At 54.1% G+C, this 26259-nt stretch overlaps 13 protein-coding genes across 13 annotated transcripts; 4 read left to right on the forward strand and 9 right to left on the reverse strand.

Annotated features, from left to right (window-relative positions):
• Positions 1–237: 237 nt before the first annotated feature.
• On the reverse strand, positions 238–1188 carry QBC33DRAFT_548444 (uncharacterized protein). Its single transcript, XM_060428848.1, has 3 exons — positions 868–1188; positions 602–808; positions 238–527 (listed from the first exon to the last, which is right to left on the reverse strand). The coding sequence occupies exons 1-3, from the start codon at positions 1038–1040 to the stop codon at positions 317–319; spliced, it is 591 nt and encodes a 196-aa protein (XP_060280180.1). The 5' UTR covers positions 1041–1188; the 3' UTR covers positions 238–316.
• Positions 1189–2859: 1671 nt separating this feature from the next.
• QBC33DRAFT_518144 (uncharacterized protein) lies at positions 2860–3947 on the forward strand (the record flags this gene model as incomplete). Its single annotated transcript, XM_060426230.1, has 4 exons — positions 2860–3160; positions 3411–3525; positions 3579–3652; positions 3811–3947. The coding sequence occupies 4 exons, from the start codon at positions 2860–2862 to the stop codon at positions 3945–3947; spliced, it is 627 nt and encodes a 208-aa protein (XP_060280181.1).
• A 1708-nt stretch (positions 3948–5655) lies between these two features.
• Positions 5656–7705, reverse strand: QBC33DRAFT_548447 (acyl-CoA dehydrogenase/oxidase). Its single transcript, XM_060428849.1, has 6 exons — positions 7161–7705; positions 6990–7086; positions 6624–6904; positions 6410–6563; positions 6252–6341; positions 5656–6183 (listed from the first exon to the last, which is right to left on the reverse strand). Exons 1-6 carry the CDS (start codon positions 7350–7352, stop codon positions 5708–5710), a joined length of 1290 nt encoding a protein of 429 aa, XP_060280182.1. The 5' UTR covers positions 7353–7705; the 3' UTR covers positions 5656–5707.
• Positions 7706–8316: 611 nt separating this feature from the next.
• On the reverse strand, positions 8317–8951 carry QBC33DRAFT_572916 (uncharacterized protein; the record flags this gene model as incomplete). Its single annotated transcript, XM_060430675.1, has 1 exon — positions 8317–8951. The coding sequence occupies exon 1, from the start codon at positions 8911–8913 to the stop codon at positions 8317–8319; it is 597 nt and encodes a 198-aa protein (XP_060280183.1). The 5' UTR covers positions 8914–8951.
• Positions 8952–9155: 204 nt separating this feature from the next.
• Positions 9156–11209, reverse strand: QBC33DRAFT_548450 (uncharacterized protein). The gene is made up of 3 exons (XM_060428850.1): positions 9885–11209; positions 9707–9816; positions 9156–9634 (listed from the first exon to the last, which is right to left on the reverse strand). Exons 1-3 carry the CDS (start codon positions 11109–11111, stop codon positions 9382–9384), a joined length of 1590 nt encoding a protein of 529 aa, XP_060280184.1. The 5' UTR covers positions 11112–11209; the 3' UTR covers positions 9156–9381.
• Positions 11210–11390: 181 nt separating this feature from the next.
• QBC33DRAFT_613409 (uncharacterized protein) lies at positions 11391–13825 on the reverse strand. The gene is made up of 4 exons (XM_060432534.1): positions 13075–13825; positions 12523–13006; positions 11688–12445; positions 11391–11603 (listed from the first exon to the last, which is right to left on the reverse strand). Exons 1-4 carry the CDS (start codon positions 13499–13501, stop codon positions 11458–11460), a joined length of 1815 nt encoding a protein of 604 aa, XP_060280185.1. The 5' UTR covers positions 13502–13825; the 3' UTR covers positions 11391–11457.
• A 144-nt stretch (positions 13826–13969) lies between these two features.
• On the forward strand, positions 13970–16248 carry QBC33DRAFT_498406 (aldehyde dehydrogenase domain-containing protein). Its single transcript, XM_060425616.1, has 7 exons — positions 13970–14195; positions 14253–14278; positions 14356–14642; positions 14744–14843; positions 14915–15286; positions 15375–15651; positions 15715–16248. Exons 1-7 carry the CDS (start codon positions 14151–14153, stop codon positions 16075–16077), a joined length of 1470 nt encoding a protein of 489 aa, XP_060280186.1. The 5' UTR covers positions 13970–14150; the 3' UTR covers positions 16078–16248.
• Positions 16249–16490: 242 nt separating this feature from the next.
• On the reverse strand, positions 16491–18834 carry QBC33DRAFT_548456 (general substrate transporter). Its single transcript, XM_060428851.1, has 9 exons — positions 18634–18834; positions 18473–18550; positions 18210–18416; positions 18122–18136; positions 17885–18046; positions 17486–17804; positions 17064–17392; positions 16817–16999; positions 16491–16754 (listed from the first exon to the last, which is right to left on the reverse strand). The coding sequence occupies exons 1-9, from the start codon at positions 18694–18696 to the stop codon at positions 16611–16613; spliced, it is 1500 nt and encodes a 499-aa protein (XP_060280187.1). The 5' UTR covers positions 18697–18834; the 3' UTR covers positions 16491–16610.
• A 441-nt stretch (positions 18835–19275) lies between these two features.
• QBC33DRAFT_548458 (uncharacterized protein) lies at positions 19276–20505 on the forward strand. Its single transcript, XM_060428852.1, has one exon. The coding sequence runs from the start codon at positions 19299–19301 to the stop codon at positions 20397–20399; it is 1101 nt and encodes a 366-aa protein (XP_060280188.1). The 5' UTR covers positions 19276–19298; the 3' UTR covers positions 20400–20505.
• A 77-nt stretch (positions 20506–20582) lies between these two features.
• Positions 20583–21986, forward strand: QBC33DRAFT_548460 (uncharacterized protein). Its single transcript, XM_060428853.1, has 3 exons — positions 20583–21030; positions 21117–21298; positions 21370–21986. The coding sequence occupies exons 1-3, from the start codon at positions 20723–20725 to the stop codon at positions 21795–21797; spliced, it is 918 nt and encodes a 305-aa protein (XP_060280189.1). The 5' UTR covers positions 20583–20722; the 3' UTR covers positions 21798–21986.
• On the reverse strand, positions 21895–22711 carry QBC33DRAFT_572922 (EthD domain-containing protein). Its single transcript, XM_060430676.1, has 2 exons — positions 22404–22711; positions 21895–22317 (listed from the first exon to the last, which is right to left on the reverse strand). Exons 1-2 carry the CDS (start codon positions 22614–22616, stop codon positions 22033–22035), a joined length of 498 nt encoding a protein of 165 aa, XP_060280190.1. The 5' UTR covers positions 22617–22711; the 3' UTR covers positions 21895–22032.
• Positions 22712–23146: 435 nt separating this feature from the next.
• On the reverse strand, positions 23147–24694 carry QBC33DRAFT_596246 (chaperonin 10-like protein; the record flags this gene model as incomplete). Its single annotated transcript, XM_060431868.1, has 7 exons — positions 23147–23408; positions 23484–23706; positions 23803–23883; positions 23960–24142; positions 24217–24370; positions 24469–24570; positions 24647–24694. 7 exons carry the CDS (start codon positions 24692–24694, stop codon positions 23147–23149), a joined length of 1053 nt encoding a protein of 350 aa, XP_060280191.1.
• A 478-nt stretch (positions 24695–25172) lies between these two features.
• QBC33DRAFT_596247 (3-beta-hydroxysteroid dehydrogenase) lies at positions 25173–26112 on the reverse strand (the record flags this gene model as incomplete). Its single annotated transcript, XM_060431869.1, has 2 exons — positions 25173–25580; positions 25666–26112. The coding sequence occupies 2 exons, from the start codon at positions 26110–26112 to the stop codon at positions 25173–25175; spliced, it is 855 nt and encodes a 284-aa protein (XP_060280192.1).
• Positions 26113–26259: the final 147 nt, after the last annotated feature.

Here is a 26259-nt window from a genome sequence, read left to right on the forward strand (position 1 = left end):
TGTGATCTTGGAGTTGTTTCGGTTGGAGGAGCGGGTAAAGGTCCTTAGACCTCGCTAGCGTTATGTCGAATTGTCCCTATTAAGTTTGTACCTGGCTTGGAGTAAATTTCCCTAACCATTAGACAAATGCAAACTACTCAGGGGATCATGTGAAAAGCCGTTATTATGGCCCTCCGGTTTCTCTGCGCCCTCCCCCCCCACCCCCCCCGAAACCCCCCCAACCCCTTCCCGGCCCTTCCCCCTTCTGCGTTATCCACACTTATTACCAGGACATCAGCCGTGAACCTGTCACCAAATATAAGAAAGAAAAGTAAAACTAAATGGCCTTGGATGGACTCGAGTACTTTGAGGGAACAGTCCCAGTAGCACTGGTTGGGCCAAAAGTCTGCACAAATCCGTCGTGAGATCTAAGAGCCACCCGATTGTGGCAGTTGGAACAATTGTGGACATGGTTTGCACACATGCCTGTCATGGAAGGCACGCAGACAAGGCAAACACAAACGAGGCAGCAGAGCAGCGACGCAAGGCTATTGATGGTAAAGACATGTCAGCTCTCGATGTTGGGCATGGAGGCAGGCAGCCAATGCTAGGTTAGGCCTACCATGTAGCCGAAGAATCCTCCTGTGTGACTTTTGTCAAAGTCCGCTTCTCACAGAACGGGCAATCAATCCACGCCGGAGCCTCCCTGAGACTCTTCAGCGGCGTGACTTGCTGGGCCTGGGGAAGCGTCCCGAATTGGGGTTGGGCCCTGGCTGAATGTGCCATCTCCGGTTGTTGTATGTACCCCGTCTGGCCATTGGTGATGTCTCTGCGAAATGTCAATAAGAGAGAAGGGCTGGGACGGGGATGTCTCGAGCAGGCACTCACCCTCCCAGTGTTGAGTCCGCCGGCAAGGGTTTCTCAACAGGGCCCAACTCGGCACCCTGCGAACTTGCTGTGCTAGCGATCACATTGCAGGGCGGCTCCGGTTGTGTCGCAGGGTTTTGGGTTTGGGCCGTAGCCACCTCCGTAGCCACCTCCGTAGTGCCTGATGTTTGCATCCTGTCAAAGCGGCTGGTTTGAATGATTGAACTAGAGATCTTGAGTTTCTCCTACAATATCCTAGACGATGCAACCAGCATGATCCGCCATTTTGCCTCCGATTGACTACCTTTTTAAAGTTCCAGTGCGAGTCACTCCTACACTTGGCATTATCTCGGCTAATTTCTGCCCTTCGGATTCTAATTAGGCAACGAGGCTCCTTTCTGCTTTGTAACATGACCAATTCCGGGAGGTCGAAAGGATGAGTTACCCTATAGTGAATCCAACAGTCCCACACTTTAATGCAAGGCGTAGCGACTCAGCCCATATGCTAGCGTTGTTGCGGTTACCCCGTGTGGCTCCTCCCACTCGGCATGTCCGTGGACATAACACTGCGGATATAAGTGTCACAATCTTGCAAGAGCGGGGATGACTCTGCAGTTGTGCGGCACAGCCGCTGGGGGCGAAAGAGATTCAGCCGGGTAACACCTCCTCGTATTCGATATTCAACCATGCGCCTTCTCAAGGCCAGCAGCATTGATGCGTCCCTCCGGGCTTGCAATTGTGATGAGTCAACTGGCGGCAACACAGTCGCTTTATGTCGCTATTCCCAGCGGAGTAGCTGCGACACAGGAACTCTTGCACCGCGGTGCCGATATTGAACGAGAAAATAAGTTGGGCGACAGACCGGTACACATAACGCTTACCGAGGGGACGCGGCGGCAGTGAAACTACTCTTGGACGACGGAGCGGACATCGGAGCAAAGAATCTAGACGGCGAGGCAGCGCTACAGACGGCAGTTTCGGCTAGACAGGAGGAGGTCGCTCTCATCCTATCGGAGAGGGGGGCAGCTCGATGATCAAGGAGGATATTGGAAGCACGATTTCGCCCTCTGCCATTAGAGACGAGCGGGGAAAGCTTGTCGAGCTGGTCTTAGAAATCGGGGTCAACATCGACGCGAAGAACGAGGCGGGGGACACTGCGTTACACTGGGCGATTCGAGGCAATCTCGTAAAACTAATCGCAAAATTGGTCGGTTTATCTCCCAAAGAGCACGCAGCCAGGCAATGAAGAAGAGACAATGAGAGAGAGAGGAGCCTGGAAAAATCCCAACAAGCTAGTCCGTTCGATCTAGCTAAACTCCGACACTGAAGAAGAGTCGAGGACAAGGGCAGAACAGACCTGTCCTGGATGCGGTGGAAGGACTCGGCGTTGGTTGGAATCGGTCATCAGGACACGCTTCTCGGTTCGCCTGTCACGTCCATCATATCGAATTCGAATCATTGACAGAGGTCTCTCTGTGTAGTGCGAGCTTTAGCTGCGGGGCGCTGAGGACAAAAGCTCCACCTCCATCAGACCACCTTCGTGAACCCGAAGCCATAATGGTCGCTGCAGTCCAAGCCCTCAATGACCATGTCGACCATGTCGACCATGCCGAGAGACGAGGTGAGGCTCCGCGAGGCCAACTCGACACCGCGTCCGCAACACCAGTCATCCCCGTCCTCATCCCGCCGATCCCCAGCCACATTTTCCACACACTCGGCCATCCCATTACACCAATGAGCACGAAGCTGTCTTCGCCAATGACATGAGGCTGCCCTTCACCAATAGCATAAAAGCTGTCGTCACGCTATGGACATTCCCCCCCATTGCTCCCCCAACCTCGTCCGCTCTACTCCTCTCCGCTTTGCCCTCGGCATTTGCTTCCTGCAAACTAAGCCAGACAACAAGCAATAGTTTCCTCATCCGGCTCTTTGGGCGAAAGTCAACGGTCAGCGACCATCATATCCGACCAGGTCTTCTCTGCTGACGGATGTTCACGGGCTAGACTTGACTCCATGTGCACCGCTGCTCTGGACCACTGCCCTTCCTGCTGCAGCGACCATGGCAGCGTGTACACCCGCCACTGCGTCGTCTTCTACGAACTGACGCCCAACGCCTACGTCAGTGTCTCTCACCCCATCGGCGGAATGATTCCCAGGAGAAGACGGAAGCAGTGCGAGGATTGCAGGCAGAGGGCCGAGAGGACCGAGCGGAGGAACGAGCGATTGAAGAAGTGGCACCTTGCGTCTCTCTTCCAGTTCGAATCGAGACAACCGAGGTGTCCCGATTGTCCAGCCTGCCAGGGCCACGACGAGGGTGAGGAAGAGCCGGTGCGAATCATCAAGTTGCACGCAGAGAGAGGGGGAAGGGGCACGATAAGGAGGAGATGACAAGACGAAAAAGTGAAGTTCAAAAGTCAAGGGTATTAACATTAGGTTAGCTAGATGTTATTTATAGGGCGTTGTCAACCAGTTCAGAAGGAGATCGTGAGGCAGTCCGACGAGTAGTCCCTGTCTGTTTGCCCTGGGTTGACGAGCAATCGGCCGACGACGCACCCCACGGACAGCTCGCCAGCCCGAGGGCGCCGTCCCTTCGCACTATTTTCAGCTGCGCCGCGGCCCGATGGCAAGCACGTACATGGTCGTGGCGATGGCTAGGGCGCGCCGACAATCACGTCCACGGTGAGCCCCCGTCCGTGGGTACCGGATGGGGGCCCCATGAACCTGAGGGTCAGAAAGGGGGCGAGAGAGCTGGCCAGTGGGATTGTGCTTCAGCGGTACGACGGAGAGCGGGTGCTCGTGATGCTCGGTACGGCGAAGGAGCTACTCGTAACATCGGGACAACACGGACAGGCCCGAGGCCACACTGGCGTGGTGCCACTGTCAAGTATCGAAGCCCAGCGGCTTTCCTTACCCCAACCATTCCCGGGAAAGACATTAACATGTATTACAATCGGGTTCGAGTAGATATGGAGCCACGAGTGCAAGACTCGGTCAAGTTCTACATGGTGGATATCGAGATCGAACCGTTGCAGGACCGTTCCCTCAATGAAACGGGCAGAGAGGCTTATGTCTATGCCTCTATCAAGCAACGAGGAGGATAAACCACAAATATCGAAAGGGATGAGGCTGGGGAGGAGGCGGCGATGGTTCTCAAAGCACTAATTCCTAAAGAACCCAGATGCTCCCCAGATGTTACGAATGTGAAAAGCACGAGAACTCCACGACGTCGAAATGTCACCCCCTATCCCATGTGCACTACCAGTCCTTTGTAACCGAAGGGACGCATATTTGGGGACATCTCTACGATTTCCTTTATGGAAGTACCAGCTCCGCCCCCTCCCAGTGTAGTCGCCCCAACTCTTAATAATCGTTCAGCGGAAACTTAGCACCGCGAGGCACTCGATGTGCTCGGTAATAGCGGAAGTCTACGGAAGAGATAACAGCCGTCCAGGCAGCGAGAAGGCTGCGTGAAATTTGCTTGTCAGTTTGACGGTCCAGCCCAAAGATGCAAAGCAACGTACATGAGCGACAGAGCAGCCACAGCCAGCAGCCAGCTGAGAGCACAGCTAGTGCCGTGGCATATGCGCATGTTCCCCTGAATCGCGAGAATGAGGACAACAAGGCAGAAGACTGCCTCGAAGGAGTTCAGGATCGTGTTCGCCTTCAGGCTGGCCCATTTTTGCAGTCGATCGACCTATTCGGTCAGGAGCTGGTAGGAGATGACGACGAGCGACTTGATGCCCTGCATTGTTCTTTTTGTCAGTGTTGTCGACTCGAAAGGTATATGACCGACTGTGTACTTACCATGACAATGGCGATTGTATCCGACCTGCTCTCGTTCGCCTGGTCAACGTACTGAGGTGCACACCACAGAGGATAATAGCCAGCATAATTATCACTATCTGGGCGATGTGTATCCCCAGTTTCAACCGTGTCTCGAATAAACCCATCGTTTTTGCCAATGTCGGGATGGATCTGGAGTCGAGTCCAATGTTGGAAACTTTATGGAAACGAGCGGTCACCTTGTTTATGTATGCAGCATTGCTGGGGTCTACATGTGTCATCGACCATGACGCGTCCGCCGGTTTGCGAATATGCTCGCTCATGTGCGAGGATCTCGGGTTCTCCTCGCCAGGGAAGATCAATTGACAAATCAGATACGTCGATGATTTCAGGTCCACTTTGACAAGGTGCCGTAGTCTAGAACATGTTCCTAAGCCTCAGCTAAGATAGCCATGGCAGGTTCGGTAGTCCTCATGGTGTAATTAGCTTCCTCCTTTGGCCTTATCCACCAGTAATGATTCTAGCCGCCAATCCAAGTTCTACGTCGGACCCGGTGGCAGCAAAAATGCTTTACACGCATATGAGTCTCCAGGACGAGCCCGTGAGAACATCGTCGGAGTTGGAACAGATACGGGCGAGTATTGGGGACAATTCAAAATAATTCGCAATAGCGGTGATGAGGCACGTCTGGAACGAGCAAACCAAACCAGGGTAACTCATCTCGGCCCTCTTCGTCATTCCCCAGACGAGCGGAGGCGGTTCCCACTCAGTTAGTACGAGAAACGTCCGAATACGAAGTATCAGAGGCTGGGTGCGAATCGAAGTGGAAACTTGGCGCCTTGGCATAGACACGGATCCATCCGGACACAAGCCTGCCTCTACGTTGCCAAGGTCATCGAGATCGGGCACCAGGGGTCTGCCGCGGCAGCTTGTCTACCGTGGCTCTTGCCAGGACAAGACAGTTCAATACTCATCCAGGGACCCTCCACTCGCCAGCCAGGATTCAACTAGCCGGATGTCTACAACCTCGTTTAAATTAAACCATTGACAATATTAACTACACGCTAGAAACTCGCTATCAAAGCATAGACCCCCTCTTCTTCCCAGCAGACAGCTCCTGCCTCATGGCCAGATCCGTCAGGATCTCCTCACTCCCCCCGCCGACGACGAGCATGCGAAGATCCCTGCTGATCTGCTCCACGGTACCCCCGATGCCGCCGCGCTGATATCCCGCCCCGCCGAGGACCTGCTGGGCCTCCCTGTTCGCCAGCTCCAGGAGCCTCCCGCCGTGGATCTTGGCCAGGGCGATCCGGCTCGCCACCGTGTTGCCCTCCCAACCGTTGCGCTTGATGTGGTAGGCGATCTGCTCGAGCCAGGCCCAGTGCGACTCGATGTAGCGGGCCATGGTGACGAACTTGTGCCGGATGATCTGATGCGACATGAGGGGCTTGCCGAAGGTGTAGCGGACGTGCGCGTAGTTCAGGGCCACGGACAGGCTCTGGCGTGCCTTGCGGTTCATATTTACGGCCATGATGAGGCGTTCCTTATTGAAATCTGTGGAGGGGGTTGGTCAGATGGAAACGCTCATTGGGATCGACCCGGGGGGGGGGGGGGGGACTCACTGCCCATGAATATCTTGAAGCCTTCATTCTCGACACCCAGGAGGTTCTCAACCGGGACGTGGACGTCCTCCAGATCCACCCAAGCGCTTGCTAAATATGCCGCTGTCAGAATTGTGCAACGTTTATCAGATTTTCGCAAGTATCCCAGCCTTGCTTACCGCCAGCGTTGAGCCCACTGTTATCTATTTTCCTCGCAGAGAACCCCGGTAGATTGGTCGGAATGACCAGGGCAGATATTCCCGCCGCACCCGGCCCTCCAGTTCTCACTGGTGCCGTCATGTGCGTTGCGGTCATCGCACCCGTGATCCATTTCTGCTCCCTAGTCAATGCCAAGCTCACACAAATCAGGGGGGCAACCGCTGAGAGACGCACCTTGTGTCCGTTGACAATATAGAATCGACCATCCGCCGATTTCTTCGCCGTCGTCTTCAGATTGGCCAGGTCCGACCCGCCCGTGGGCTCGGTTGCGCCGAGACAGAATCTGATCTCGCCGGTGAAGATCCCGGGAAGCCACCTGTTCTTCTGCTCCGGCGTGCCGAACTTCACGACCGGAGGCGCGCCGATCACCGAACTTCCGGAGAGGCCGGACAAGGCCCCGGATTGTACCTTCGAAGTCTCGTCGTGTAGAATCATGGTGTGGAAGACATCCCATTCTGGAGATTTGTTAGAATTGACCGTCGACTGAAGGGGTGCGAGATATAATTCAGGGCGGGGTTGAAGAAGGAAGACAAAACTCACGATCGTCCGGGATGCCTGCCGGGAGGCTAATCCCCTGCCTGTACTCCCTCGGTATTTCCTGAAACGCGAGACCAGCTCTCGCGTACTTTATGGCATCCTATTATATTCCAAGCATCGCCATCTGTTAGACACTGCCCAAGATCTAACGTACAGGGCGACCCAAGTGCATACCTCGGTGGGGACGAAGCCTTGCTTTTCCCAATCTTCCGAGAACGGCAGCACATGCTCTTCGATGTAGTCGCGCACGTACTTCCGTAATGCCCGATGGCTGTCATCGTAGTACGGCGAGTCGAGGGTGTTGTACCAGGCGGGCTCGGCCCAGGGGTCAAGGTCCCCGAAGGAGTCGATCTGTCCCGGAGCCATCAAATATTGGGTTATTAATTACTTGAGGATGAGACACGGGCGGTTGTTGTCTTGGTGAATTGACGTGGGTGGGCAAAAGGTGATGTTGGTTAGGAAGGAACTGAAGCTGGAAGTTCGGAGCTGGGAGCTGGGAGCTGGGTTAATATGAAGATGAGGAGTAGGACGCACTAATTCCTCGCTGATTCATTGAACGCATCTCGGAGAGTCATTAGACGGAGAGTGTAAACCAGTAGGAAAACGTGGGGAAGGTGGAGGAGTGGAGAAGCTGGGGAATCCCAATTCTCCGCATCGATTCCCGCAATTCGATACTACATACTCAGTAGTATCCGAACATTATGGCGGAATTGGAGAAGTTGAAGGTCTTTCGTCATAGCCTCGTGCCGAGGTTCAATCCCAACCGCTAACAGCCATGGGTGGGTGTGAGTCCGCACTGGGCGGACACAGTCCCCGCTCCCCGCCCACGTCTTGCCCCGCGGCAAAAAAATTATCCACTGAAGAGATTGTCAACGTGTTCCCCACGAGCCCCCCTCAAAATATGTCGAATCAAGCAATGCCACTATCTGTTTATGCACCTTGTGTGCCACGGCGCTCCTTGGCGTGGGCCTTACCAGGCGAGCCCCTCAACGCCGACGATCCTCCTTGCTGGCGTTCATAATCGACTACCCAGCCGTCATCAAACTTGATCCCCACTCCTCCGTTAACGGTTATCTACTTACATTCCACTCGACTGGACTTGGCAAAGGAGAAAGCTCCATGATTTTCTGGGCAAAGCATACCAAGCAATCATCGTGTCCGTCGATGTCCTGGATCCTAACGGGGGGCCATGATAGTTGTTTGAGGCCCTTTAGTAAGCCCGGTCCTCGGGCCCGAATTTGTCTGCATTGCATCGTGCACTTTTCAACGAGCTCATATCAGACTAGGCAGTTAACCAGATTTCCTATACCAAGAGATATCCCTGATATCATCAGTAGGCACCGCCCGGAAATGGCCTGTCATATGTCCAGCTCAGCTCAGGCGGTCTGTCCTGCAAGCAGTCAGCGTACATGAGCCATTTCTTCTCCGTCCAGTCCCTCAGATCAAGCCCCTCCTGCCCAGCGTCCAGAGTGTAGCCGTTGACGCTGAAGTAATTCGTCGGACTCTCCACCCAGCCCTTCTTGGGACACCAGACCGTCCTCTTCTCGCCCGACTCCCCCACCACCTTCTCCACCAGCTCTCCTTCTCCCACGATCGTGAAGCAGCGCACGCCGCAGGTCTTGCAGAACAAGAAGTGCGCGGCTTTCCGGAAGCACTGGTAGTCGCCCAGCTCCCCCAGCGGGTCTAGGGGCGCTAGGAGAAGGAAGTCGTCCGGCGGGTGGGGCAGGCGGATGTGCAGCAGGCCCGCCTTGTGGCAGGTGGTGCAGTTGCAGCGGTAGAAGATCTGCCGCATGCTGCCGTCCGGATTCCTTCGCTGCGATGCGGGCGGCGGGTCGTGCGGCAGCGTGAGATAGAGGATGTATTTGACTGCGCCGCAATGGCACGAGCCCGTATAGGGCTGCCGTGTTGGTGTCGCTTCTTGGCCCATGGTGCGGTTGTAGAAGAAGAAACTTGGAGATAATCAAAGGGTTGTTGCAGAGGTTATAGGTCTCGCTTCCTGGGGTTCCCCGCCTTTCATCAGGTGGACGTAAGGAGATGCCATACATAGGTGTAATACGGAGGAATAAGACCCCCGCAAACACCTTCCTTACCTGGTTGGTTGGCATTGAGCGCAAAACTACCAGTGCTGACTTGACCTTCTGGGAACATGCACTGGTCGGTTGCATGGCGCAAGGGCAATGATATTGTGGCTATCTTAAGATATTTGAAAACATCTTGGACCCAGCTCCGCATCCGCTTCTCCTTCCCCCCCAATGTCCGGACTCCGTTCCGTTCCCCATGAACAACGTTGAAGGTTGAAGGTTGAACTGGACTCAATAACCTACACCACTACTACCTCTTCTGCATCAACGCCAATCCAAAATGCGCAACAACTCTGACAGACCCAAACTGCTCCTTAATCCCGACGATATACATGGTCCACCATTTCGGGGTAAAACTCGCGGAAATGAGGGCCAACGGTCCAGTTGCTGAGCATCCGCACATGCTTCTCGAAGATGAGGTTCAGCAAAGTCTCGTCCCCGACCTGAGAAACAACATCGCTGGTGTCATACGGCCAGTTGACCGTGACTGACTGCGAGTAAACACTGGAGAAGGCTTCAAAAGGATACTTTTCTGGATATTCAATCAACATATCTCGAACGCGCGGCCTGGTCGAGTCTTTGAGCTGATGTTTCTAGTGCCGCGGCGGGGGGTGTTAAATGGGGGGGAGAGTGACTAACCAGGGAATATTATCAATCCAGGCCGCATGAGGCACTGCAATCTGCGCGGCAGTAGGACGAAGCCATTGTGGCAAGAGAGCGTACGACTCTTTTGTGGGCGATATCTGCCACTGATGTGTGGGGGGTATTTTTATGTCAGGACTGGGTGCGCTTGTGTCGCTCCGACGTGCAGACTCACCCGCATTGTGCAATGCATAAGATACATGAAGGCAACTTTCTCTGGTAGGCTGACGTGTGAGAATGTCAGTAGAACCTCGGCCATTACCCGACTAACAGGATGCACGGCTGAAGCTTGTTCCGGTCGAAGCATCGCTTGAACTGAGACTCTCTCGGGGCCCGCAAGTATCTCTGCCGCGGTTCCGGCTTTTTGCATCGCTCGCCGCGCAGCCAGGAAGTCGAGCAGGATATGGTCCAAGGGACAGGTCGACGCTGTGTGTTTGGGCAGAACAGAGGATATCGAGCTCATCCGGCTAACTTGGGAACTTGGGGTTGGAGATGGGATTCTTTCGGAGCCCCCGGAAGTTAGAGCCGGTGACTGCGATTGCGCTGAAGGGACCGAGGGCCTGGGAATTTCGCCAGGATGTGGTGTGGTGCTGACTTGTGACTGGTACCCGAAAGAGCCAGCATCGCCGGGAGAAGCGATAAGGTGGTGATAGCCTGTGCTGACGGATGACGGTTGAGCGGAATTGTCGGGGGGTGAGACATGGTTTACCGTCGAGTATCCCGGGTCGCTGGGCTGGCCTAATGGGTACGAGTCTGTGATGGGGTCGTAGCGACGGACCCTCTCCTGCCCGTCGCGGAAATCTTCCGCGTGCGCAGGTTGAGGGAGTTCACCTTGGGTTGATGTTGATATTGACGGTTCTCGTGAGATCCTGCCTTGGGAGATCATGGTATCCGTCAAATTAGGCTCTGGTGCCTGCCGAAGTGTTGTATCTCTCTGGACGGCACCCCGTTGCCTCTCCCCCCTCTGTTCCTCGGTCGACAGATGGACTTCGAGAGGAGAGGGGGTGGCTGCAGCCGGACTGCGTCGACGAATCATTTCTCCAGCCGAGATCCCGATCTCAATGTCAATATCCGCACCGACATCTGTCCCTCCACAGGCCCCGTGCCGGGCATAACGAGCGATGCTGTTGAGCCGAGCCTTAAGATGATGATTCTCTTCGCGCAGGCGCCGCAACTCAGTCTCGAGGGAGTGGTCATGGGCGGCTCGTGCCGTTTGCGCCTGGGATAGGGCCTCCTCGAGCTCCTGGATGCGTCCCTTTGTGCGCTGACGCAGTGCGCGCTGCGCCCTGCGGTCCAAGTCCCGCTTGTGCTCGATCTGCTGCAGGCTGAGGTCGGACACTGCGCGGGATTTCCTGGCCCGTGCGGTGGCGGCGTTGTTCCTCGAGTTCTCAGCGTCCGACATCCTGCTAATAAATAAGTACCCCACATATAAGGGAGAGTTGGGATCCCACCCTGTCTGTCCCGGCTGCAAAGCGATCACAAATGAAGTCGTGACAGGAGGAAGCCCAGGGTAATTACCTAGGTATGTCAGCTGCACGGCGGGGCAAACTTAAGTTCCTCTCTTAGCTTGAACCTTTTAGCCAATCAGGTTCAACACTGTATTCTACCCCGCACGCCGCAGTGACATCAAACACTAATTAGACCCTCAAGCCATGAAATACCAATAGGTTGCTGGTAATTAGTGTACTTTCGCATTGTACGGAATAGATACAATTCTGAGATCAAATGGTCCGCCAAACCGTCAACAGTTAGATTTTCCCGCGCTCCAAAAATCGATCCGGTATGTCAACATGTCTGCACCTCAAGTACTCGGCTAGATTCTTGCCAAGCACATCGTAAGTCGAGCTGGATGCCACTCCGCGATCGAGATGGTCCTTCAGGAGGAAATGAACCGCTACAATAATTCACACAGAAAGCAGGTTAGTGAGTGAGCCAGTCTAATACCCGGGATCCCGGACCAGGTTCGAAGAGAACTTACCCCAAAGGCGAGGGAGCTCGAAGCGGAAAATGGGTTTCCCAGTATCGTCCTCGCCAAGGAGCTCGCGGATTTTGTCGACGGTCAAGACCGAGCGCAGCCAGTCCCACTCGTCAGCGCTTCGGACGAAAAAGCCGACATTGGCATCAGAGCCCTTGTCGCCAGACCGGGCATGAGTGATGTAGCCCAGCGGCGCCTTCGTGGTGGGCCCGAGTTTGGCGAGGTCGACCGGGTTCCTTGTCTCATATGTTGGCTGTGAGTGGAGGAAGTCGGCTGTGTCTGTTGGAGGTTCGATGGATACATGCAGGCCCATATGCGGAACATGGCAGACATGTTTCGCAAAGCTTTGGGGAATCAAGCTCACCCAGTACTCGTAATAGGGCTTGGGAACAGCCTGGCGGGCATCTACGCCGAAGGTCGCCCCCGGATAGCTCTGCATTATGACGTCTGTGATAGGCCTCAGGAAAGCCTCAACTGCCAGAGCTGACTCGTCCCGCGACTGGGCGAATATTCGGAAATCAACTGTTGCCGCGTCCTGGCTTGATGGGTTGTCCGGGCACCGTCCGTTAACGCGGAACTTGAGGCAATGGTATCTGGACTCATCCAACAAGTGGCGGATCTGCCGCTCCAGCAAGGCGGCTTTCTCCTCTATGTCGAGGCCACAGAGGAAATAGTGGGCCTCAGCCTGGTAGCCACCTCGAGCCGTGATTCCAACCTTTGTGGTCGGAGGAGGCTTGATGCTTCCGACGCCGGAAACGTGGCTTGAGTACGAAGACGGACAGTGGTTAGCTCGGACACCCCTAACAGCGGGCCGGACAACGGGTGGATGATTACTCACACGCGGTTCTCGCCAACTTGGACCATCTCGATGCTGTCAAGCACGGCGACAACGTCTGAATTGTAGTAGTAGGGGCCTTGGATCTCGTAAAGCAGCTGTGCTTTGCATGTATCGACCGTGACAATGCCGTCCTTCCCACCCTGTTTGGTGATGTAGAACTCACCATTCGCTCCGATCTCTGCGATGGGAAATCCGATATCTAGAGACAGGCCTGGAAGGCTCTTGAAGCCAGAGAAGTTGCCGCCGGTTACGTAGGTGGAACACTCGATGAAGTGCCCGGCGACAAAGGCATGAGCGAGTTGCGGATAGTCTTGCCTGCCCCACCCATGATGGTACGCTGCGCAGGCGATGGTCGGAGATGCATCTGCCACACGTCCGCAAAGGACAATGTCTGCGCCCTGATTGAAAGCTTCGACGATTCCCCAACCGCCCAGATAGCACTGGGCATATATTGGCTCGAGGCCCCAGCTTGAGAAATCCTCCCCTGAAACCCGTTAGTGTCTCCTTTTGGTATCTCCCTCTAGAGGCACGAGCGGTTGTCGTGTCTCTCACCAGTTGTCAGGCTTCTAAACTTCTCTCCAGATCGAAGCGAATGCTGTACAGAATCCAGGACTTCGTCGCCCTCGATCCAGGCGACGGTCAAATTCAGCCCTTTTTGTTTGATGATGCTCGTCAACTTCTCGTGCAGCTTCTGCGTGTCACTTGCACCGGCATTGACGGCCACCTTGATTGCACGCTGCTCCAGATACGGCAACGCGGGTTCGATAGCTTCTAGGAAGGAAGGTTCGAATTCCGAGGACGCGGTCGGATCGCTGACTTTTGACCCTCCTCTGGTAGTCATGTTGTACTCAGAGAGCCAATCACCGACGATGAATTGCACGTCTTCTGTCTTTGCAAGTTCGGCAAATGCATGGCGTCTGTCGGTCACGGACCCAGAGGCTGATGCGATGCGAACGACTGGCGTGGAGTTGCAGCCCATGATTTCAACAAGTTTTCAAGAAGTTTGACAGTGACCAGAACGTTAGGAGACCAGTCCCCTGGGTCTATATGCTTTCGTGGCAAAGGTGCTTGGGCGACCCACCAAAGCGGGTTTCCATTTGCATTCCCGGTAACGGAGCGGGCGCTTGAGATCCAGGTACCGTCCAGATATGTACCACGGGCGACCTCGGCGGCCCGATGGCATCTGAAGCCCCATGTTGTGAATATCATGTGCGGCCTAGGCCGACGCCCAGTTCCCAGATTGATGCCGACCCTGCGGTGCCCCGCACTCAGCCAGCGACATGACATGGAGGTAATTTAGGACCCAACATTGAGAGGGTTCGACTGAGTCATGGCCCGCCAACCTCAAGTAGAAACTATTTACCCCGCATACAAATCTGGCACTAGACATGTGTCATGTCAATCATGTCAACAATAATTAGTGGAGATTATGACGAGTTTCTGTGCGGGCGACATGATCAACCAGGTTTATCGATAGGCAAGCAGAGGAAGGCCAACTGGAGCCATACCTAGGCGCAGATGGCTCAGGGTTCAAATGTAAACATGCGGCCCCAAAGCCGGGCCTTTTCTTCTGCAGCAAAACCCGAGCCGCCAACGTGCATCCATAACTAGATACCAAACAGCTTACCATGGAGCTTGAACCCCATCTCACAAAGATCTTCATCGACAATGAGGTACGACTTCGACCCGTCGCTACTCCAAGCATGCAGCTAATCCACCTCGCAACCTAGTATGTCGATTGTCGAAACGATAAGACGCAAGTTTCCTCGCGCCCCGACCGACCCCGGTTGCCTGACAGGATGTCCTGAAGAAAATAATAACTCTGTCTTGCAGCATATCTGTCTACAATCCGGCAACACGCGAGCTGGTGAGCGACAAAATCCCTGTGGGCGGGCAAGAAGACATCAATGCCGCGGTCAAGGCCGCTTTGAAGGCATGTGAGCATGGATCGCCCTGGCAGAGCATGACAGGCCAGGACCGGCAGAAGATCCTCCTGAAGTTCGCCGATATTCTCGAGGCAAACCAAGAGTACCTAGCCAAACTCACCCGCCTAACCCTGGGCGCACCGTATCGCCCATTCGGCAAGTCTGAGATTGATACTGCAATTGGATGCTTCCGCTGTCAGTCTCCTGATCTGGTTCTTCCTTTTCTCTTCTTCTGTTTTTCTTTTTCGAACTTTCCTTTTTAATCCTACCCCCTTCTCAGCTAACCACCCGCGCAGATTATGCTGGCTGGACGGACAAGTACGCAGGCCAGTCCTTCCCAGCTGATGACGGCTTCTACAAGATTGTCCGGAACGAACCTCTAGGTGTCGTTGCAGGGTGAGCCTTGCTTGATATGTCCACTGACGTCCACGTTGACCAAGACTGACTGACTGACTGATAAACCACAGCATTATCCCTTGGAATGGTCCGATCGCTTCGGTAGGACTCAAGGCCGCCCCAGCGCTAGCAACGGGAAATGTCTTCATCCTAAAACCAAGTGAGAAGACGCCCCTAGCCGCAGCTGCCCTGGGCAAGCTGATTATCGAGGCCGGATTCCCACCTGGTGTCTTCCAGGTTGTGACGGGTGACGGCACCACGGGGGCGCTGCTTGCATCGAACATGCAAGTCGCCAAGGTCAGCTTCACTGGCAGTATCGCCACCGGCAAGGCCGTCCAGGTGATGGCAACCAAGAGCAACATGAAGCGAGTGACTCTAGAGCTCGGCGGCAAGAGTCCCGCTGTGGTCTTTGACGATGCTGATTTGGAAAATGCTGTGAAGTGGTAATTATTTCCTGTCTTTTGACGTGGCCCTTCCTTCTGCGTATATCATTTATTGTCTGAGACTGACTGACCATGATTGAACTTTCAGGACGGTGAACGCCCTGACTACCAACTCAGGACAGATATGCTTCGCCGCGACGCGGGTATACGTTCAGGCTGGGATCTACGACAAATTCATCGAAGCATATGTCGAGGGGTTCAAAAACAAGATGAAGATGATGGGCAACCCGGACGATGCCAATAGCGAAATTGGTCCTGTCGTGGATAAGGCCCAGTACGACAGGATCATGAACATCATCTGTACGGCCCAAGATGATAGAGAAGGGACCTTGCTTGCTGGGGGGTCTTCACTAGACTCAGAAAAGGTATATTATTTCCCCGATCCCTGGGGGGATGTATCATCTAACCGTCCTCATTCATTTTCGCAGGGGTATTACATCCAGCCAACCGTGTTTTGCAACACTCGGCCCGACGCCCCCATTTACAAGGACGAGATCTTTGGTCCTGTTGCCGTCATTAACAAGTTCGAATCGGAGAGAGACGTGGTACGCCGGTCAAACGATAGCCGGTACGGGCTGATGGCCGGCGTGTTTACCCAGGACATCAACCGGGCACTGCGTGTTAGCTCCCGGTTTGATTCAGGGGTGGTGGGGATCAACTGTATAAGTCATATCCATTTCTCGTGCCCATTTGGAGGGACAAAGGAGAGCGGCCTGGGGAGGGAGATGGGAGAGCATGCCTTGAGGGCTTACACGGAGCCCAAGACTGTCTTAATCAACATGAACTATTAGTTGAACTTGGAAGCGGATAGCAACTCAGTTATACTATTTAACTTCGCGCTTTGCAGCCCCAAGATTGCGACCTTGGGGTATATGCCTACGAGCTCAATGTCTTTAACGATAGCCGATGGGTCAGCCGACCGGTCACCCCCGCCGTCACCTTAAATGACAACAGGTTTAGCGCATCGAGTAAGAAACGTCAGATAATACGGCTGAACCGCCGCAACAGCGCGTCGCCACGAATCTATCCCCTCTTGACCTCTTGACATCACATCTGGTGAAATGGCTTGCAAGAGCACTTCGAGTTATCAGAACGATTAAATAATGGCCAAGAGAAACCGTAACTCGAAGATATACAAGTCCAGCCCACCAGAATTAGAGGCGCCGAATTTCCGCAGCAACCGCACTGACAAAGCCAACCAACAGTCGCCGAAATCAAGCCAGTCTTCAAGACTTTGGTCAATTACTCCCCTAACCTTTGAACGAAGGCCCGTCCGCTCCCAGACCGGAAACCCTCTGCCGGTTTCGCGCTTGTCGTTCCACCCTCACACCGATTCGACAAGGTCAGTACTGCCATTGGCTTTCTCAGAGATGATTTGCTGATCAGCAAGCTGCTCTGCCACAATCCTCTCCCGCACACTTTCCGTGGCAAAGATGAGGTCGATCTCTTCGAGTGTCTTGCCTGTAGTCTAGAAGCAACCGTGTTAGTGCCACGCTCGCTTGAAGAAGCCAAGCCAGCCGTAAAACTTACCTCGGGGCACATGAAGTAAACGAAGGGGATAGCAACAAAGCACGACAGTGCCATCCACAGCCAAATCTTCCAGCCGACATTTTGCAGAGCAATACCGCCAGCAAATACGGTGATAAAGGAGAACAGCCACTCTCCGAATGCACCCGCAGCAGCCCCAGCATGACGCAGCTTAAGGGGCGCAATCTGTTGAAGGGGGGAATTGATTAATTACGGATTCCTGTTAAGGCACTCGAGGGGCAGTACGAACCTCGGGACCGTATAGCCAGCACACGCCAATCCACCCATATCCAAATACGGTGTTGTAGACGAAGATTGCACCGACAGCAACCCACTGTGTCGCCGTCGTTGGGTTGGGAAGTCCGATCATGGCAACGAAGATGGCCATGCAGATTGTAAGGACCACGGCCGAGTACATCAGGACGTTCCGACGGCCGACCTTTTCGATGGTGAATACCAGGGGCACAGTCCCCAAGGCAAACATAGTGTTCATCAGAGCCGCTAGGAGCTGTGACATAAATTGGGAGAGACCGATTTGGGAGAAGATAACGGTGCTATAGTAGACAGAGAGGTTGATTCCTGGTGATGAGGTAGGGGCCACACGTCAGCAGGTATACTCTTTTACTACGGGGCAATGCCCGCCGGGGAATGGGAACTGGGGGGTCACAATACCCATCATCTGTTGGATTGCCAAAATCAGGAATGAAATCCGGATACGGCGCCCAGCCCGCAACTCGCTCCGGTCCCAGACAAGACTCATAAGATCGAATTTGTGGGTGTCTTTTGACTCGAGTTCGATGCTGGCAAGAATCGATTGCTTCATGTGCTGCACCCTGGGATCATCGACGGGAGCATCAAAGAGGCGGCTGAGCGTCTCGTCGCCCTGCTTCTCCAACCCCCTAGCGTAGTACCATCTTGGCGTATCGGGGAGGACGAGAATGATGCTCCCGGAGAAGACGGCAAAGACACACTGGAACGCAATGGGGATACGCTATAAGAACAAAGCCAGTAAGTTCGTGCGCACAGTCAAGCTAGTAGTCAACTGGCATGATCTGGGAGCGTGAAACATACCCACGAGATCTGACTGTCTAGGCGGTTGAACCCAAAGTCGATCCAGTACGCGATGGCGGCGCCGGCGACGAGAAAGACGCAGGTGACTGCCACGTCGGGGCCGCGTTGCTCGATCTCGGTACTCATCTCGGCTTGATAGGTCGGGACTGAGCAGGAGATGAACTATCATTATTGGCGTGACAAAGTCAGTCAGTCCAAGCATGAGAGTGCAGAAGAGACACTGTGGAGCTGCCTTACGCCGATACCAATGCCCTGCGATGGGGGAAACAGGGAGTTAGCCAATGATGTCTGGTTTCCCTCCATTATTTGTTGTATGAGGACGTACACAGATAATGCGGCCGACAATCATTTGGGGCACCGACCAGGCTGAAGCCTGGAGAATCCCTCCAACAATGACACATCCGTTCCCGAGCAAGATACACATACGTCGGCCCAAGGGCAGGCCGATGACAGTGAGCGCGAGCGACCAAACAGCGGCCGCGAGCGTGTATGCGGACGCGATCATGGGGATGACGTAAGTTCCTGTCGGGTACTGGAGGGAAGTTAGCGGCATCCAAGCTCGCCTTTGCACCTTGGGGATCAACGTACACCCATGGCTTGGTGGAATGGCCTTGTCTCTTGGACGCCTCCCAGGACGCCAGCATCGTAGCCGTACATGCAGAATGACTATCCATTGTCAGAACAACCCTGTTAGTGTCATATGTCTGGCTCAATTCCAGCCCCGACGACAACGTGAGGGACAAACTTACAATCGCGCAGGTTGTAGACATCAACCTTCTGATTGTCTTGCCTCTAATCTGTTTCTCAAACATCTTGGTTCGATCGGGACCTTGGTCGGTAACTTGATAATTGATGATGTCTCGGGAGTCGGGTGGCAATCGCGTCTTCCACTCGGATCTCTGTAGAAGTCCGGAGGGGATGATTATTATGGTTTTTGACTTCAGACCTTGAGGACCAAGCCCTGTCGTCTCCTCGTCGATATCATCTCGATATTTCCCCAGCTTTCCTCCACAATACCCCAGATTCTCCACCTCCACGGTTCGGGGACTAGCTAGTGAGCTAGCGCGCACTGGCCCCGATGGGCTGGCGAGGTCCAGACATCCTCGGATTCCATTTCCGATTCGGCGGGATGCTGCTGGGATGGTGCTTCCATGAGTCATGGCCGTCTCCTTTCCTGGGTTCCGGTTTTAAGCCTTGGCCAGCTAGGCGCTGACTCATGGATACGAAAAGTGTTGGCGCAGCGCTAATGGAGGAGGGGGGAAAAATGAGAGGGGAAAAGGGTCAATAGTGCCGAGGTGGGTCCAGACATACCCGTATAATAATGATAGCAGGGGATGAGGCGACGAGACTACAGAGAGATTTGAGCCTGGTGTGTAAATCTCACTCATTCCGTGTCTCCAGCAAAGTCCCAACAATGCCCGACTCTCGCCTCTTCCAGCCCCTGAAGGTGGGCAACCTGACGCTAAGCCACCGGCTAGCAATGTGTCCGCTGACCCGGTTCCGAGCCTCCGACGACCACGTCCCCCTACCAAGTGTCAGGGAGTACTATGGCCAACGAGCGTCGGTTCCAGGTACTCTGATCATTAGTGAAGGTGCCTTCATCTCGCCAGCCCACGGTGGTTACGCCAACGTCCCCGGGATCTATAACGAGGATCAGATCGCTGCCTGGCGGACGGTTACGGATGCAGTGCACGCAAAGGGGAGCTACATCTTCTGTCAACTATGGGCCCTTGGCCGGACAGCCGACACCAGCGTTGCCGCGCATGAGGGCATCACCTTTGTCAGTTCAAGCAACATCCCCGTGGATTCTGAGCGTCCGGCGCCGGTCCCCCTGAGCAAGGTGCAGATCCGGCAGTCCATTCAGGATTACGCCAATGCTGCCAAAAACGCAATCAAAGCCGGGTTTGACGGTGTCGAGCTGCACGGAGCGAACGGATATCTCATCGATCAGTTCATCCAGGATACGTGCAATCGGAGGGAGGACGAGTACGGCGGCAGCATCGAGAACCGATCCCGATTCGCAGTTGAAGTTGTCAAGGCCGTAAGCGACGCGATTGGGGGGGAGCGGACAGGAGTCCGGTTCAGCCCGTGGAGCACATACAACGGCATGCGGATGGACGAGCCGATCCCGCAGTTCGCAGACGTGATTCGGCGGATCAAGGAGCTCAGCCCTTCGATTGCGTATCTGCATCTCGTCGAGTCACGGATCGCAGGGAACGCCGACGTCGAGGCCTCGGACAAGCTCACATTTGCGTACGACATATGGGACAGGCCGCTGCTGGTTGCGGGAGGCTTCACCGCCGAGTCAGCTCAGCGGCTTGTGGAGGAACATCCGGACAAGGAAATCGTCGTCATGTTTGGAAGGTATTTCATCTCGACACCGGATCTGCCCTTCAGGATCAAAAGTGGGTTGGCTCTGAGTCCGTACGATCGGGACACCTTCTACACGCCTATGGCAACTAAAGGATACACTGATTATCCTTTCAGCCCGCAATTTCTTGAAACAGTCGAATAGCAGAGTATGCAAAAATATGTACTGCAGTTGAATATGTAGATAGGTACTTATGTACTTAACGAGTCACTGTTGCGCCGGTGTTGCTTGCATCTAAGAAAGTACACTGAATTAGTCATGGACATGCAGGGCTTTTTAGCAGGATTTTAGTGAGACCTACCCCGCACCACTGATATACCAATATCTCAGGGGGTTAAGTACCTTACCTCACTGATCGCCCAAAGCAAGTAGAAGGGCATGTTGAAGCACAACATCTCTCTGCTCAATCACAGCGCACCATTTTCCTGTCCTTGGTCAGCAACCTACAAACCTTCTCTGGCCATGCAATGGGGGCCCAAAAGCCACGATCTCAGTCTCTTCGATGGCTTGTCACAGGCTGTTCCTCTGGTTTCGGCCGGTGTCTTGTTCCAGCGATCATCGCCCGTGGCGACAGGGTTATCGCGACAGCTCGACGCCTATCTGACCTTGAATACGTCAAGGGAATCCCTAGGGCTAAAGCACTTGAGCTAGACATTACTGCACCCGAGTCTGTTGTCCACGCAAAGGTTGACGAAGCAATCTCATCGTTTGGAGGGCTTGATGTTCTTGTCAATAACGCAGGATACGTTTTGTCAGGGGTATGGGAGGAGCTGAGGTAAAAAAGCCTTTCTCTCTTGGTCTCTCTATATCTCCCTCTCCCCCCTTCCAGGCGTCGTTGATGCTGATTCAAAGGCCTTGAAGTGAAGAGGAGACAAAACGACAATTTGACACAAACTTCTTCGGTTCCCTGAAAATGACACGCTGCGTGTTGCCCCACATGCGCTCACAACGTTCTGGGACGATTCTGTTCATGTCTAGCATATCTGGCTGGCACGGCGTCGGTGCTGGAGGACCATACAGTGCATCAAAGTTTGCACTTGAAGGTTAGGGTTTGTCCAAACCGTAACCACAAGTTCCAAAATGCTGATTCAAGAGTGGGACACATCCGCTACAGGTGCTGTCGAGTGTCTTCAAAAAGAAACGTGCCATCTTGGCATCAGCGTACACCTCCTAGTGGTAGGGCAGTTCCGCACCAGCATCCTTAACGTAAAACAGAAATCCGCAGTGTTAGACCACGACAGTGGCATTGCCGACTATGCAGTGGTGAAACGCGAGATGGCCAGGATCCACGCAGTCACAGACGGTGCGCAGCCGGGGGATCCGGCCCTTGCGGCGGAGAGGATTGTGGATATCGCAAGGGGGGAAAACCTGCCGGAGAGAAGGGTAGGACGTCTACCGTTGAGGATCCCGATTGGGTCAGATGCTGTGGACATAATGAAATTGAAGTGCTGCGAGACGTTGGAAGTATTGGAGGAGTGGGAGGGCTTCGCTGGGAGTACGGATTTCCCAGACAAGGACGAGCTGCCGAGCTACTATAGATGACAGGGATAAGCCATCGAAGTTCAACAAGGGCTCTAACATAGTCTGGGGAGTTTATATTAGCCTTGCTTGAAAGCCGATGACTGCACAAATCTCAAGAACCAGGTTTAGCTCATACATTTGTACCATTCTTTTCAGAGTACCTCGGCGAGGTTACCAACGGACACGAAGTTTAGTCTGTCAAATTACTGGTCCCAGAGAGAGAGAGAGAGAGAGTACAGTAGACAACAGAGCATCTTCACTCCTCCTTCTTGGGAAGCTGGGCCGCACCCATCCCGTCTTTCCCACCCATTGCCCTAGATGCGTCACCCACAACCAGATTCTCATACCCGACCATGTATGTCATGGGCAGAGCCATGAACCGGTCGCAGTCGTGGCTCAGGGCCGCGGCGTACTCCTTGCTGTTGTAGAAAGCCAACCAATCGTCCCAGGTTTTCACCCAAAGTTGTGCACATCCATCGTAGTCTAGGACATTCTCCCCCAGACTACGTGCCCGCTCTTTCATTTCAGGCGTCTGGTGGTGCTGTCATGTTTGCCAGGCAGGGTGAGTTTGAAAGTTACGACTCAGACGCGGGGGGCTTGGGGATTCGGGGCACGATTTTCACTCACCTGGGCATAGCGCACAATATGGTGGCGGAAGGCCTGGGTTGCAACTGCGAGGTCGGCATGGACAGTTCTCCAGTGGCCGAAGAAGGTGTCGTGGTCGATGGAATCGATCTTCTTGAAAAACACCGAGACCTTGATGCACGGCTGGAAGTTTGGCTCCGAGCTGTAGTCCAGCTGGGGATGGGTAAATTGGTGCTCAATCTTTTTCCACGGCATCTTTGCGTTTCGTCCGACAGGCAGCTGGGAAGGATCACAGGTGGGGATTGGCAGCTTCAGAAAGTCAATCAAAATATGATAAGACTATCTTCTCATATAGCATCAAGTGCTGGGGACTGTGCACGAGGCCCGGTTTCCGGGGTCACGAATACCGGCACCATGGATGCGGGGTAAATATGGGGCAACTCTTCCCTGTCTGCCTGTCTGCCATGACTCGACATGAACTGGAGCCACTGTACAGACATACCCCGCCTTCTCGGGTTTCTAACCAACCTCCGATATGGGAGTCTGGGGGATTGTCGTCGGGACAGCCCAATCCGAGGAGGGAAAACCAGGCCAGCGGGTTCCATTTCCGTCACATCTCACAGTCGGGATTCAAAGTATTTCCCCGAAATCGAAGGACCACACACAGCAAGCACAGGTGGGTAGGCAGGTAGAGACGAGACAACAAGATTATTTGGAAACTTTGACGAGGCACATGTAGGCCAAGGCAGCTAGCTAAGATGTGACTAAAACGCACTCGTGGCTACCTAGTCGAAAACAATGCCAAACCTCCCAGCCGTCTTCCCAGCCTCCATCAGCTCGGCCATCCTCTGGATGTCGTTGATGTCTCGGAAGACGTTCACATGTGACTTGATGTTGTGCTTGTGGCTGAAGTGGATGGCCTCGGGCATGTTCTGGGGGACCCCGCTGCTGCGTCCCGCAATGCGGTACTTGCCCAGGAGGATGTCCAAGGCGCTGATGGACAGTTCTTCCTTGGGAATGCCGACGATCATGAGCAGCCCATTGATGCTGCGGGCGAGGCACGAGTCAGCATAGTTACATTGTGGTCATGAAAATCAACAATTTGTGGCATCCTATTCTCACCGTAGAGTCGCGGGTGCATCCTGGTAGGCCTTGTTGGACGCGCTGTAGACGGCTGTGGCGTGACATCCGCCATTGGTCATCTCTTTAATCTTTCGTTGGTAGTCCGGGTCCCTGGCCGGGTTGAAGATGGCGTCTGCGCCGAGCTGTCTCGCTGATTCCAGCTGAGCCTCTGAGATATCCAGGCCTATGACGCGGAGGCCCATGGCCTTGGCATATTGGATAGCTGCGCGGTGATGATGCACCACTTAGTTAGCACGGAATTTCTGTATGCGCTGTGGTATACGCATCAAGCTGTGTTTGCTGTCCTTCGTTATCTTACCCAGGTGTCCAAGCCCGCCACAGCCGATAATCGCCACCCATTGACCTTCTTGAAGATCGCAGCCTTTGATGGAGTGGTAGGCTAATCATGTACAAACGAACATTTCAAAATCAGTTCAGGGTCGCTGGAACACAAGGGAGGCCGTAATAATAATTACCGGTGACTCCAGCACAGAAAAGCGGTGCGCCTCCCACCATGTCCATCCCGTCGGGCAGGACCATGGCGTTCCGGTAGTCCGCCGTCGAGTACTCGGCAAAATGCCCCGCGGTTTGGAAGCCATGGAGCCTCTGGGTGCCTTTCTCGCAGAACAGATTGTGAACCTGGCACCCCTCACATTCGTCTGTTTGTTAAGGAACGAGGGTTGAGAGGGTCAGCCGGGGGTCCTGAAAACTTGCTGGCGAGAGTGCAACTTACAACACGCGTAGCTGCAACCTAGACATCCCACCTTGTCTCCGATCTTGAATCCTTTGACATCCTTCCCCATAGCTACTACAACGCCTGTGTTCTCGTGCCCGATGGTGATGGTGTCGGTAGGCGGCTTCTCCGCGGTGTGACCCCAGAAGAGCATCTAATTACTTGGCATTCAGCATGTCGTCCAAGGTAGCCATACTGCGGGTTACCCGTAGTTGCGGCATCGCATCGTTATCTGGGAAGTTCGGTACTTACGAGGTCGGAATGGCAGAGCGTTGCACATGTCGTCTTGATGAGAAGTTCGACGTCAATAGCTTGAGGGATGGGAACCCGATTGACCTCGATTTTGTTTTTCTCCTGGCTCGGATAATCTGGTCAGTCTGTGTCTCCCTCCACGTCTCCATACGGATTGGGTATGTGCCAGTGAACACACAACATTGTACTGGGCTGCCAGCATGGTTTCCGCAATGATAGACCCCATGGTTGTTTCCCTCCTTTTCTGTGTGTGCGTGTGTGACTAGGAATCAAGCTTGGATCCGGAGGTCAAGGATCAAACAAAGTCGATGATTCTCCCAGCAATACCAATAATTTCAACAAGTAGATTTTATTTTGATGCTCAAAATCGCGAGAACTTATCAACACGAGTAGTCGACCCCACCGATTAGTTTGCTTCGCACCTCCCGTGCAAACACCTACCCCAGTATTACCTAAACCAGGTGTGGGGGACTTCTCCGCATACTCACTCCGTCCGCAATGCAACATTCTCGGCTGACCGGTTGAGACGGGTAGGTGTTAGGGTTGTGTGTATATGTGCATGTCGTGTCATGTCATGTCATGATGTCAGTCCAAGTCAGGGGCAGCACTGACTCATGGACAAATTGGTCCCCCCACACATTGTGTGCGCTGTCGTAAATTTCGATCTTCAATTTCCGGTTCCCGTGCCATGATTATTAGTCTAATTACTGCAAGTTCTCCTGCTGGTGCTCCAGGCTGGCAGCTTCGCAGATCTGACGCATGCCATCGTTGATGTACTCCATCTGATCCCGGAAGTACATGTTCCTGCCAAACACCTCCACCGCCAAGCCGTAATTTTCCCCGTCTTCGACTACCTTGCCCTGGTCGTCTTGCAAACGCCCCCCGGCAACGAGCTTCTCCACTGCCGAGACTACCGTCTCGACGGGCGTGATGTGCTCCTCCGGGAACGTATCCCACACCGTGCTGTCCAGTAGGTTCGTGCGCACCGTGCCGGGGCAGATGGCGTAGGTCCGGATGCCGTCTTGGTGGTAGAAAGGGGCGGCGATGGACCGCATGAAACCGAGAACACCGGCTTTGGAGGCCGTGTAAAGAGGGTTAAACTCCTGGGCGTACTGCAGCGCGTGTGAACTTTGAGGTTAGCATATCCGCTGTTCAACTGCAAGCCATGACTTGACTGATGATTAATTAAATACTTACAAAGCTGGCAATGCTAGCTGTCATGACCAAGACTGGATCTTTCACACCGTGCTTGCTGGATCGGAAATAGTGCTGGGCCAGGTAGCTGGTGTTGATGACAGCCTTGAGATTGATGTCGATACTGGCCTGTCTCGGCTCCGGTGGCGGCCGCACCTCGACATTCTGGTAGAAGTTGTCGAGCTGGAGGATGCCCGCGTTGGCAAATACAAAATCTATCTTGCCCTGCTTGGTGAAGACGTTGTGAAAGGCCGACGAGAGTGAGTCCCACGAGTTGACATTGACCTGGCTGAAGCTGACGTTCTGGAGTCGACCGGCCACGCTCGTCCCGGCCGCCGCGTTGAGGTCCATAATCTGTACTCCCCAGCCTCTCCGTGACAGCGCCTCCGCACACGCCAAACCCATCCCGGAGGCGCCGCCTGTGATTACCGCGATCTTGCTTGTGGCCATCGCGTGTCCGCTCAAGTCGTCAAAGTTGTAATTAGAGGAAGTAATCATCTAGTAGTTAGGAGTGAATGTTTTCGAAACAGATCTATACAGAGGGCAGGCACACACGATCAAGTCAGTCTCCCGACCTAATATAGTCAGACTCGTAGA

This window comes from Phialemonium atrogriseum (genome assembly GCF_030411735.1).
Source record: "Phialemonium atrogriseum strain 8032-3 unplaced genomic scaffold QBC33scaffold_27, whole genome shotgun sequence".
Taxonomy (NCBI): Eukaryota; Fungi; Ascomycota; class Sordariomycetes; order Cephalothecales; family Cephalothecaceae; genus Phialemonium; species Phialemonium atrogriseum.

Excerpts from the sequence above, each read along its gene's own strand:
- QBC33DRAFT_548460 (XM_060428853.1), top strand. The coding sequence starts at position 20,723 with ATGGGGGCCCAAAAGCCACGATCTCAGTCTCTTCGATGGCTTGTCACA. Across the intron at positions 21,031-21,116 it reads GGGGTATGGGAGGAGCTGAG|TGAAGAGGAGACAAAACGAC; the intron begins GTAAAAAAGCCT and ends AAGGCCTTGAAG. Across the intron at positions 21,299-21,369 it reads ATCAAAGTTTGCACTTGAAG|GTGCTGTCGAGTGTCTTCAA; the intron begins GTTAGGGTTTGT and ends CATCCGCTACAG.
- QBC33DRAFT_548458 (XM_060428852.1), top strand. The coding sequence starts at position 19,299 with ATGCCCGACTCTCGCCTCTTCCAGCCCCTGAAGGTGGGCAACCTGACG.
- QBC33DRAFT_548447 (XM_060428849.1), bottom strand. The coding sequence starts at position 7,352 with ATGGCTCCGGGACAGATCGACTCCTTCGGGGACCTTGACCCCTGGGCC. Across the intron at positions 6,905-6,989 it reads GGCAGGCATCCCGGACGATC|AATGGGATGTCTTCCACACC; the intron begins GTGAGTTTTGTC and ends ACAAATCTCCAG. Across the intron at positions 6,184-6,251 it reads CTTCAAGATATTCATGGGCA|ATTTCAATAAGGAACGCCTC; the intron begins GTGAGTCCCCCC and ends CCCCCTCCACAG.
- QBC33DRAFT_572922 (XM_060430676.1), bottom strand. The coding sequence starts at position 22,616 with ATGCCGTGGAAAAAGATTGAGCACCAATTTACCCATCCCCAGCTGGAC. Across the intron at positions 22,318-22,403 it reads ATATTGTGCGCTATGCCCAG|CACCACCAGACGCCTGAAAT; the intron begins GTGAGTGAAAAT and ends CAAACATGACAG.
- QBC33DRAFT_548444 (XM_060428848.1), bottom strand. The coding sequence starts at position 1,040 with ATGCAAACATCAGGCACTACGGAGGTGGCTACGGAGGTGGCTACGGCC. Across the intron at positions 809-867 it reads GCGGACTCAACACTGGGAGG|AGACATCACCAATGGCCAGA; the intron begins GTGAGTGCCTGC and ends GACATTTCGCAG. Across the intron at positions 528-601 it reads GAGGATTCTTCGGCTACATG|CCTTGCGTCGCTGCTCTGCT; the intron begins GTAGGCCTAACC and ends TACCATCAATAG.
- QBC33DRAFT_613409 (XM_060432534.1), bottom strand. The coding sequence starts at position 13,501 with ATGGGCTGCAACTCCACGCCAGTCGTTCGCATCGCATCAGCCTCTGGG. Across the intron at positions 12,446-12,522 it reads CAAGTTGGCGAGAACCGCGT|CCACGTTTCCGGCGTCGGAA; the intron begins GTGAGTAATCAT and ends TTCGTACTCAAG. Across the intron at positions 11,604-11,687 it reads CGAGCTCCCTCGCCTTTGGG|CGGTTCATTTCCTCCTGAAG; the intron begins GTAAGTTCTCTT and ends GAATTATTGTAG.
- QBC33DRAFT_548450 (XM_060428850.1), bottom strand. The coding sequence starts at position 11,111 with ATGTCGGACGCTGAGAACTCGAGGAACAACGCCGCCACCGCACGGGCC. Across the intron at positions 9,817-9,884 it reads TTATGCATTGCACAATGCGG|TGGCAGATATCGCCCACAAA; the intron begins GTGAGTCTGCAC and ends CCCACACATCAG. Across the intron at positions 9,635-9,706 it reads TGGATTGATAATATTCCCTG|GCCGCGCGTTCGAGATATGT; the intron begins GTTAGTCACTCT and ends AGACTCGACCAG.
- QBC33DRAFT_548456 (XM_060428851.1), bottom strand. The coding sequence starts at position 18,696 with ATGTTTGAGAAACAGATTAGAGGCAAGACAATCAGAAGGTTGATGTCT. Across the intron at positions 17,000-17,063 it reads GCTGGCTATACGGTCCCGAG|ATTGCGCCCCTTAAGCTGCG; the intron begins GTTCGTACTGCC and ends CCCCTTCAACAG. Across the intron at positions 16,755-16,816 it reads TTTACTTCATGTGCCCCGAG|ACTACAGGCAAGACACTCGA; the intron begins GTAAGTTTTACG and ends GGTTGCTTCTAG.
- QBC33DRAFT_498406 (XM_060425616.1), top strand. The coding sequence starts at position 14,151 with ATGGAGCTTGAACCCCATCTCACAAAGATCTTCATCGACAATGAG. Across the intron at positions 14,643-14,743 it reads TGCAATTGGATGCTTCCGCT|ATTATGCTGGCTGGACGGAC; the intron begins GTCAGTCTCCTG and ends CCACCCGCGCAG. Across the intron at positions 15,287-15,374 it reads TTGGAAAATGCTGTGAAGTG|GACGGTGAACGCCCTGACTA; the intron begins GTAATTATTTCC and ends TTGAACTTTCAG.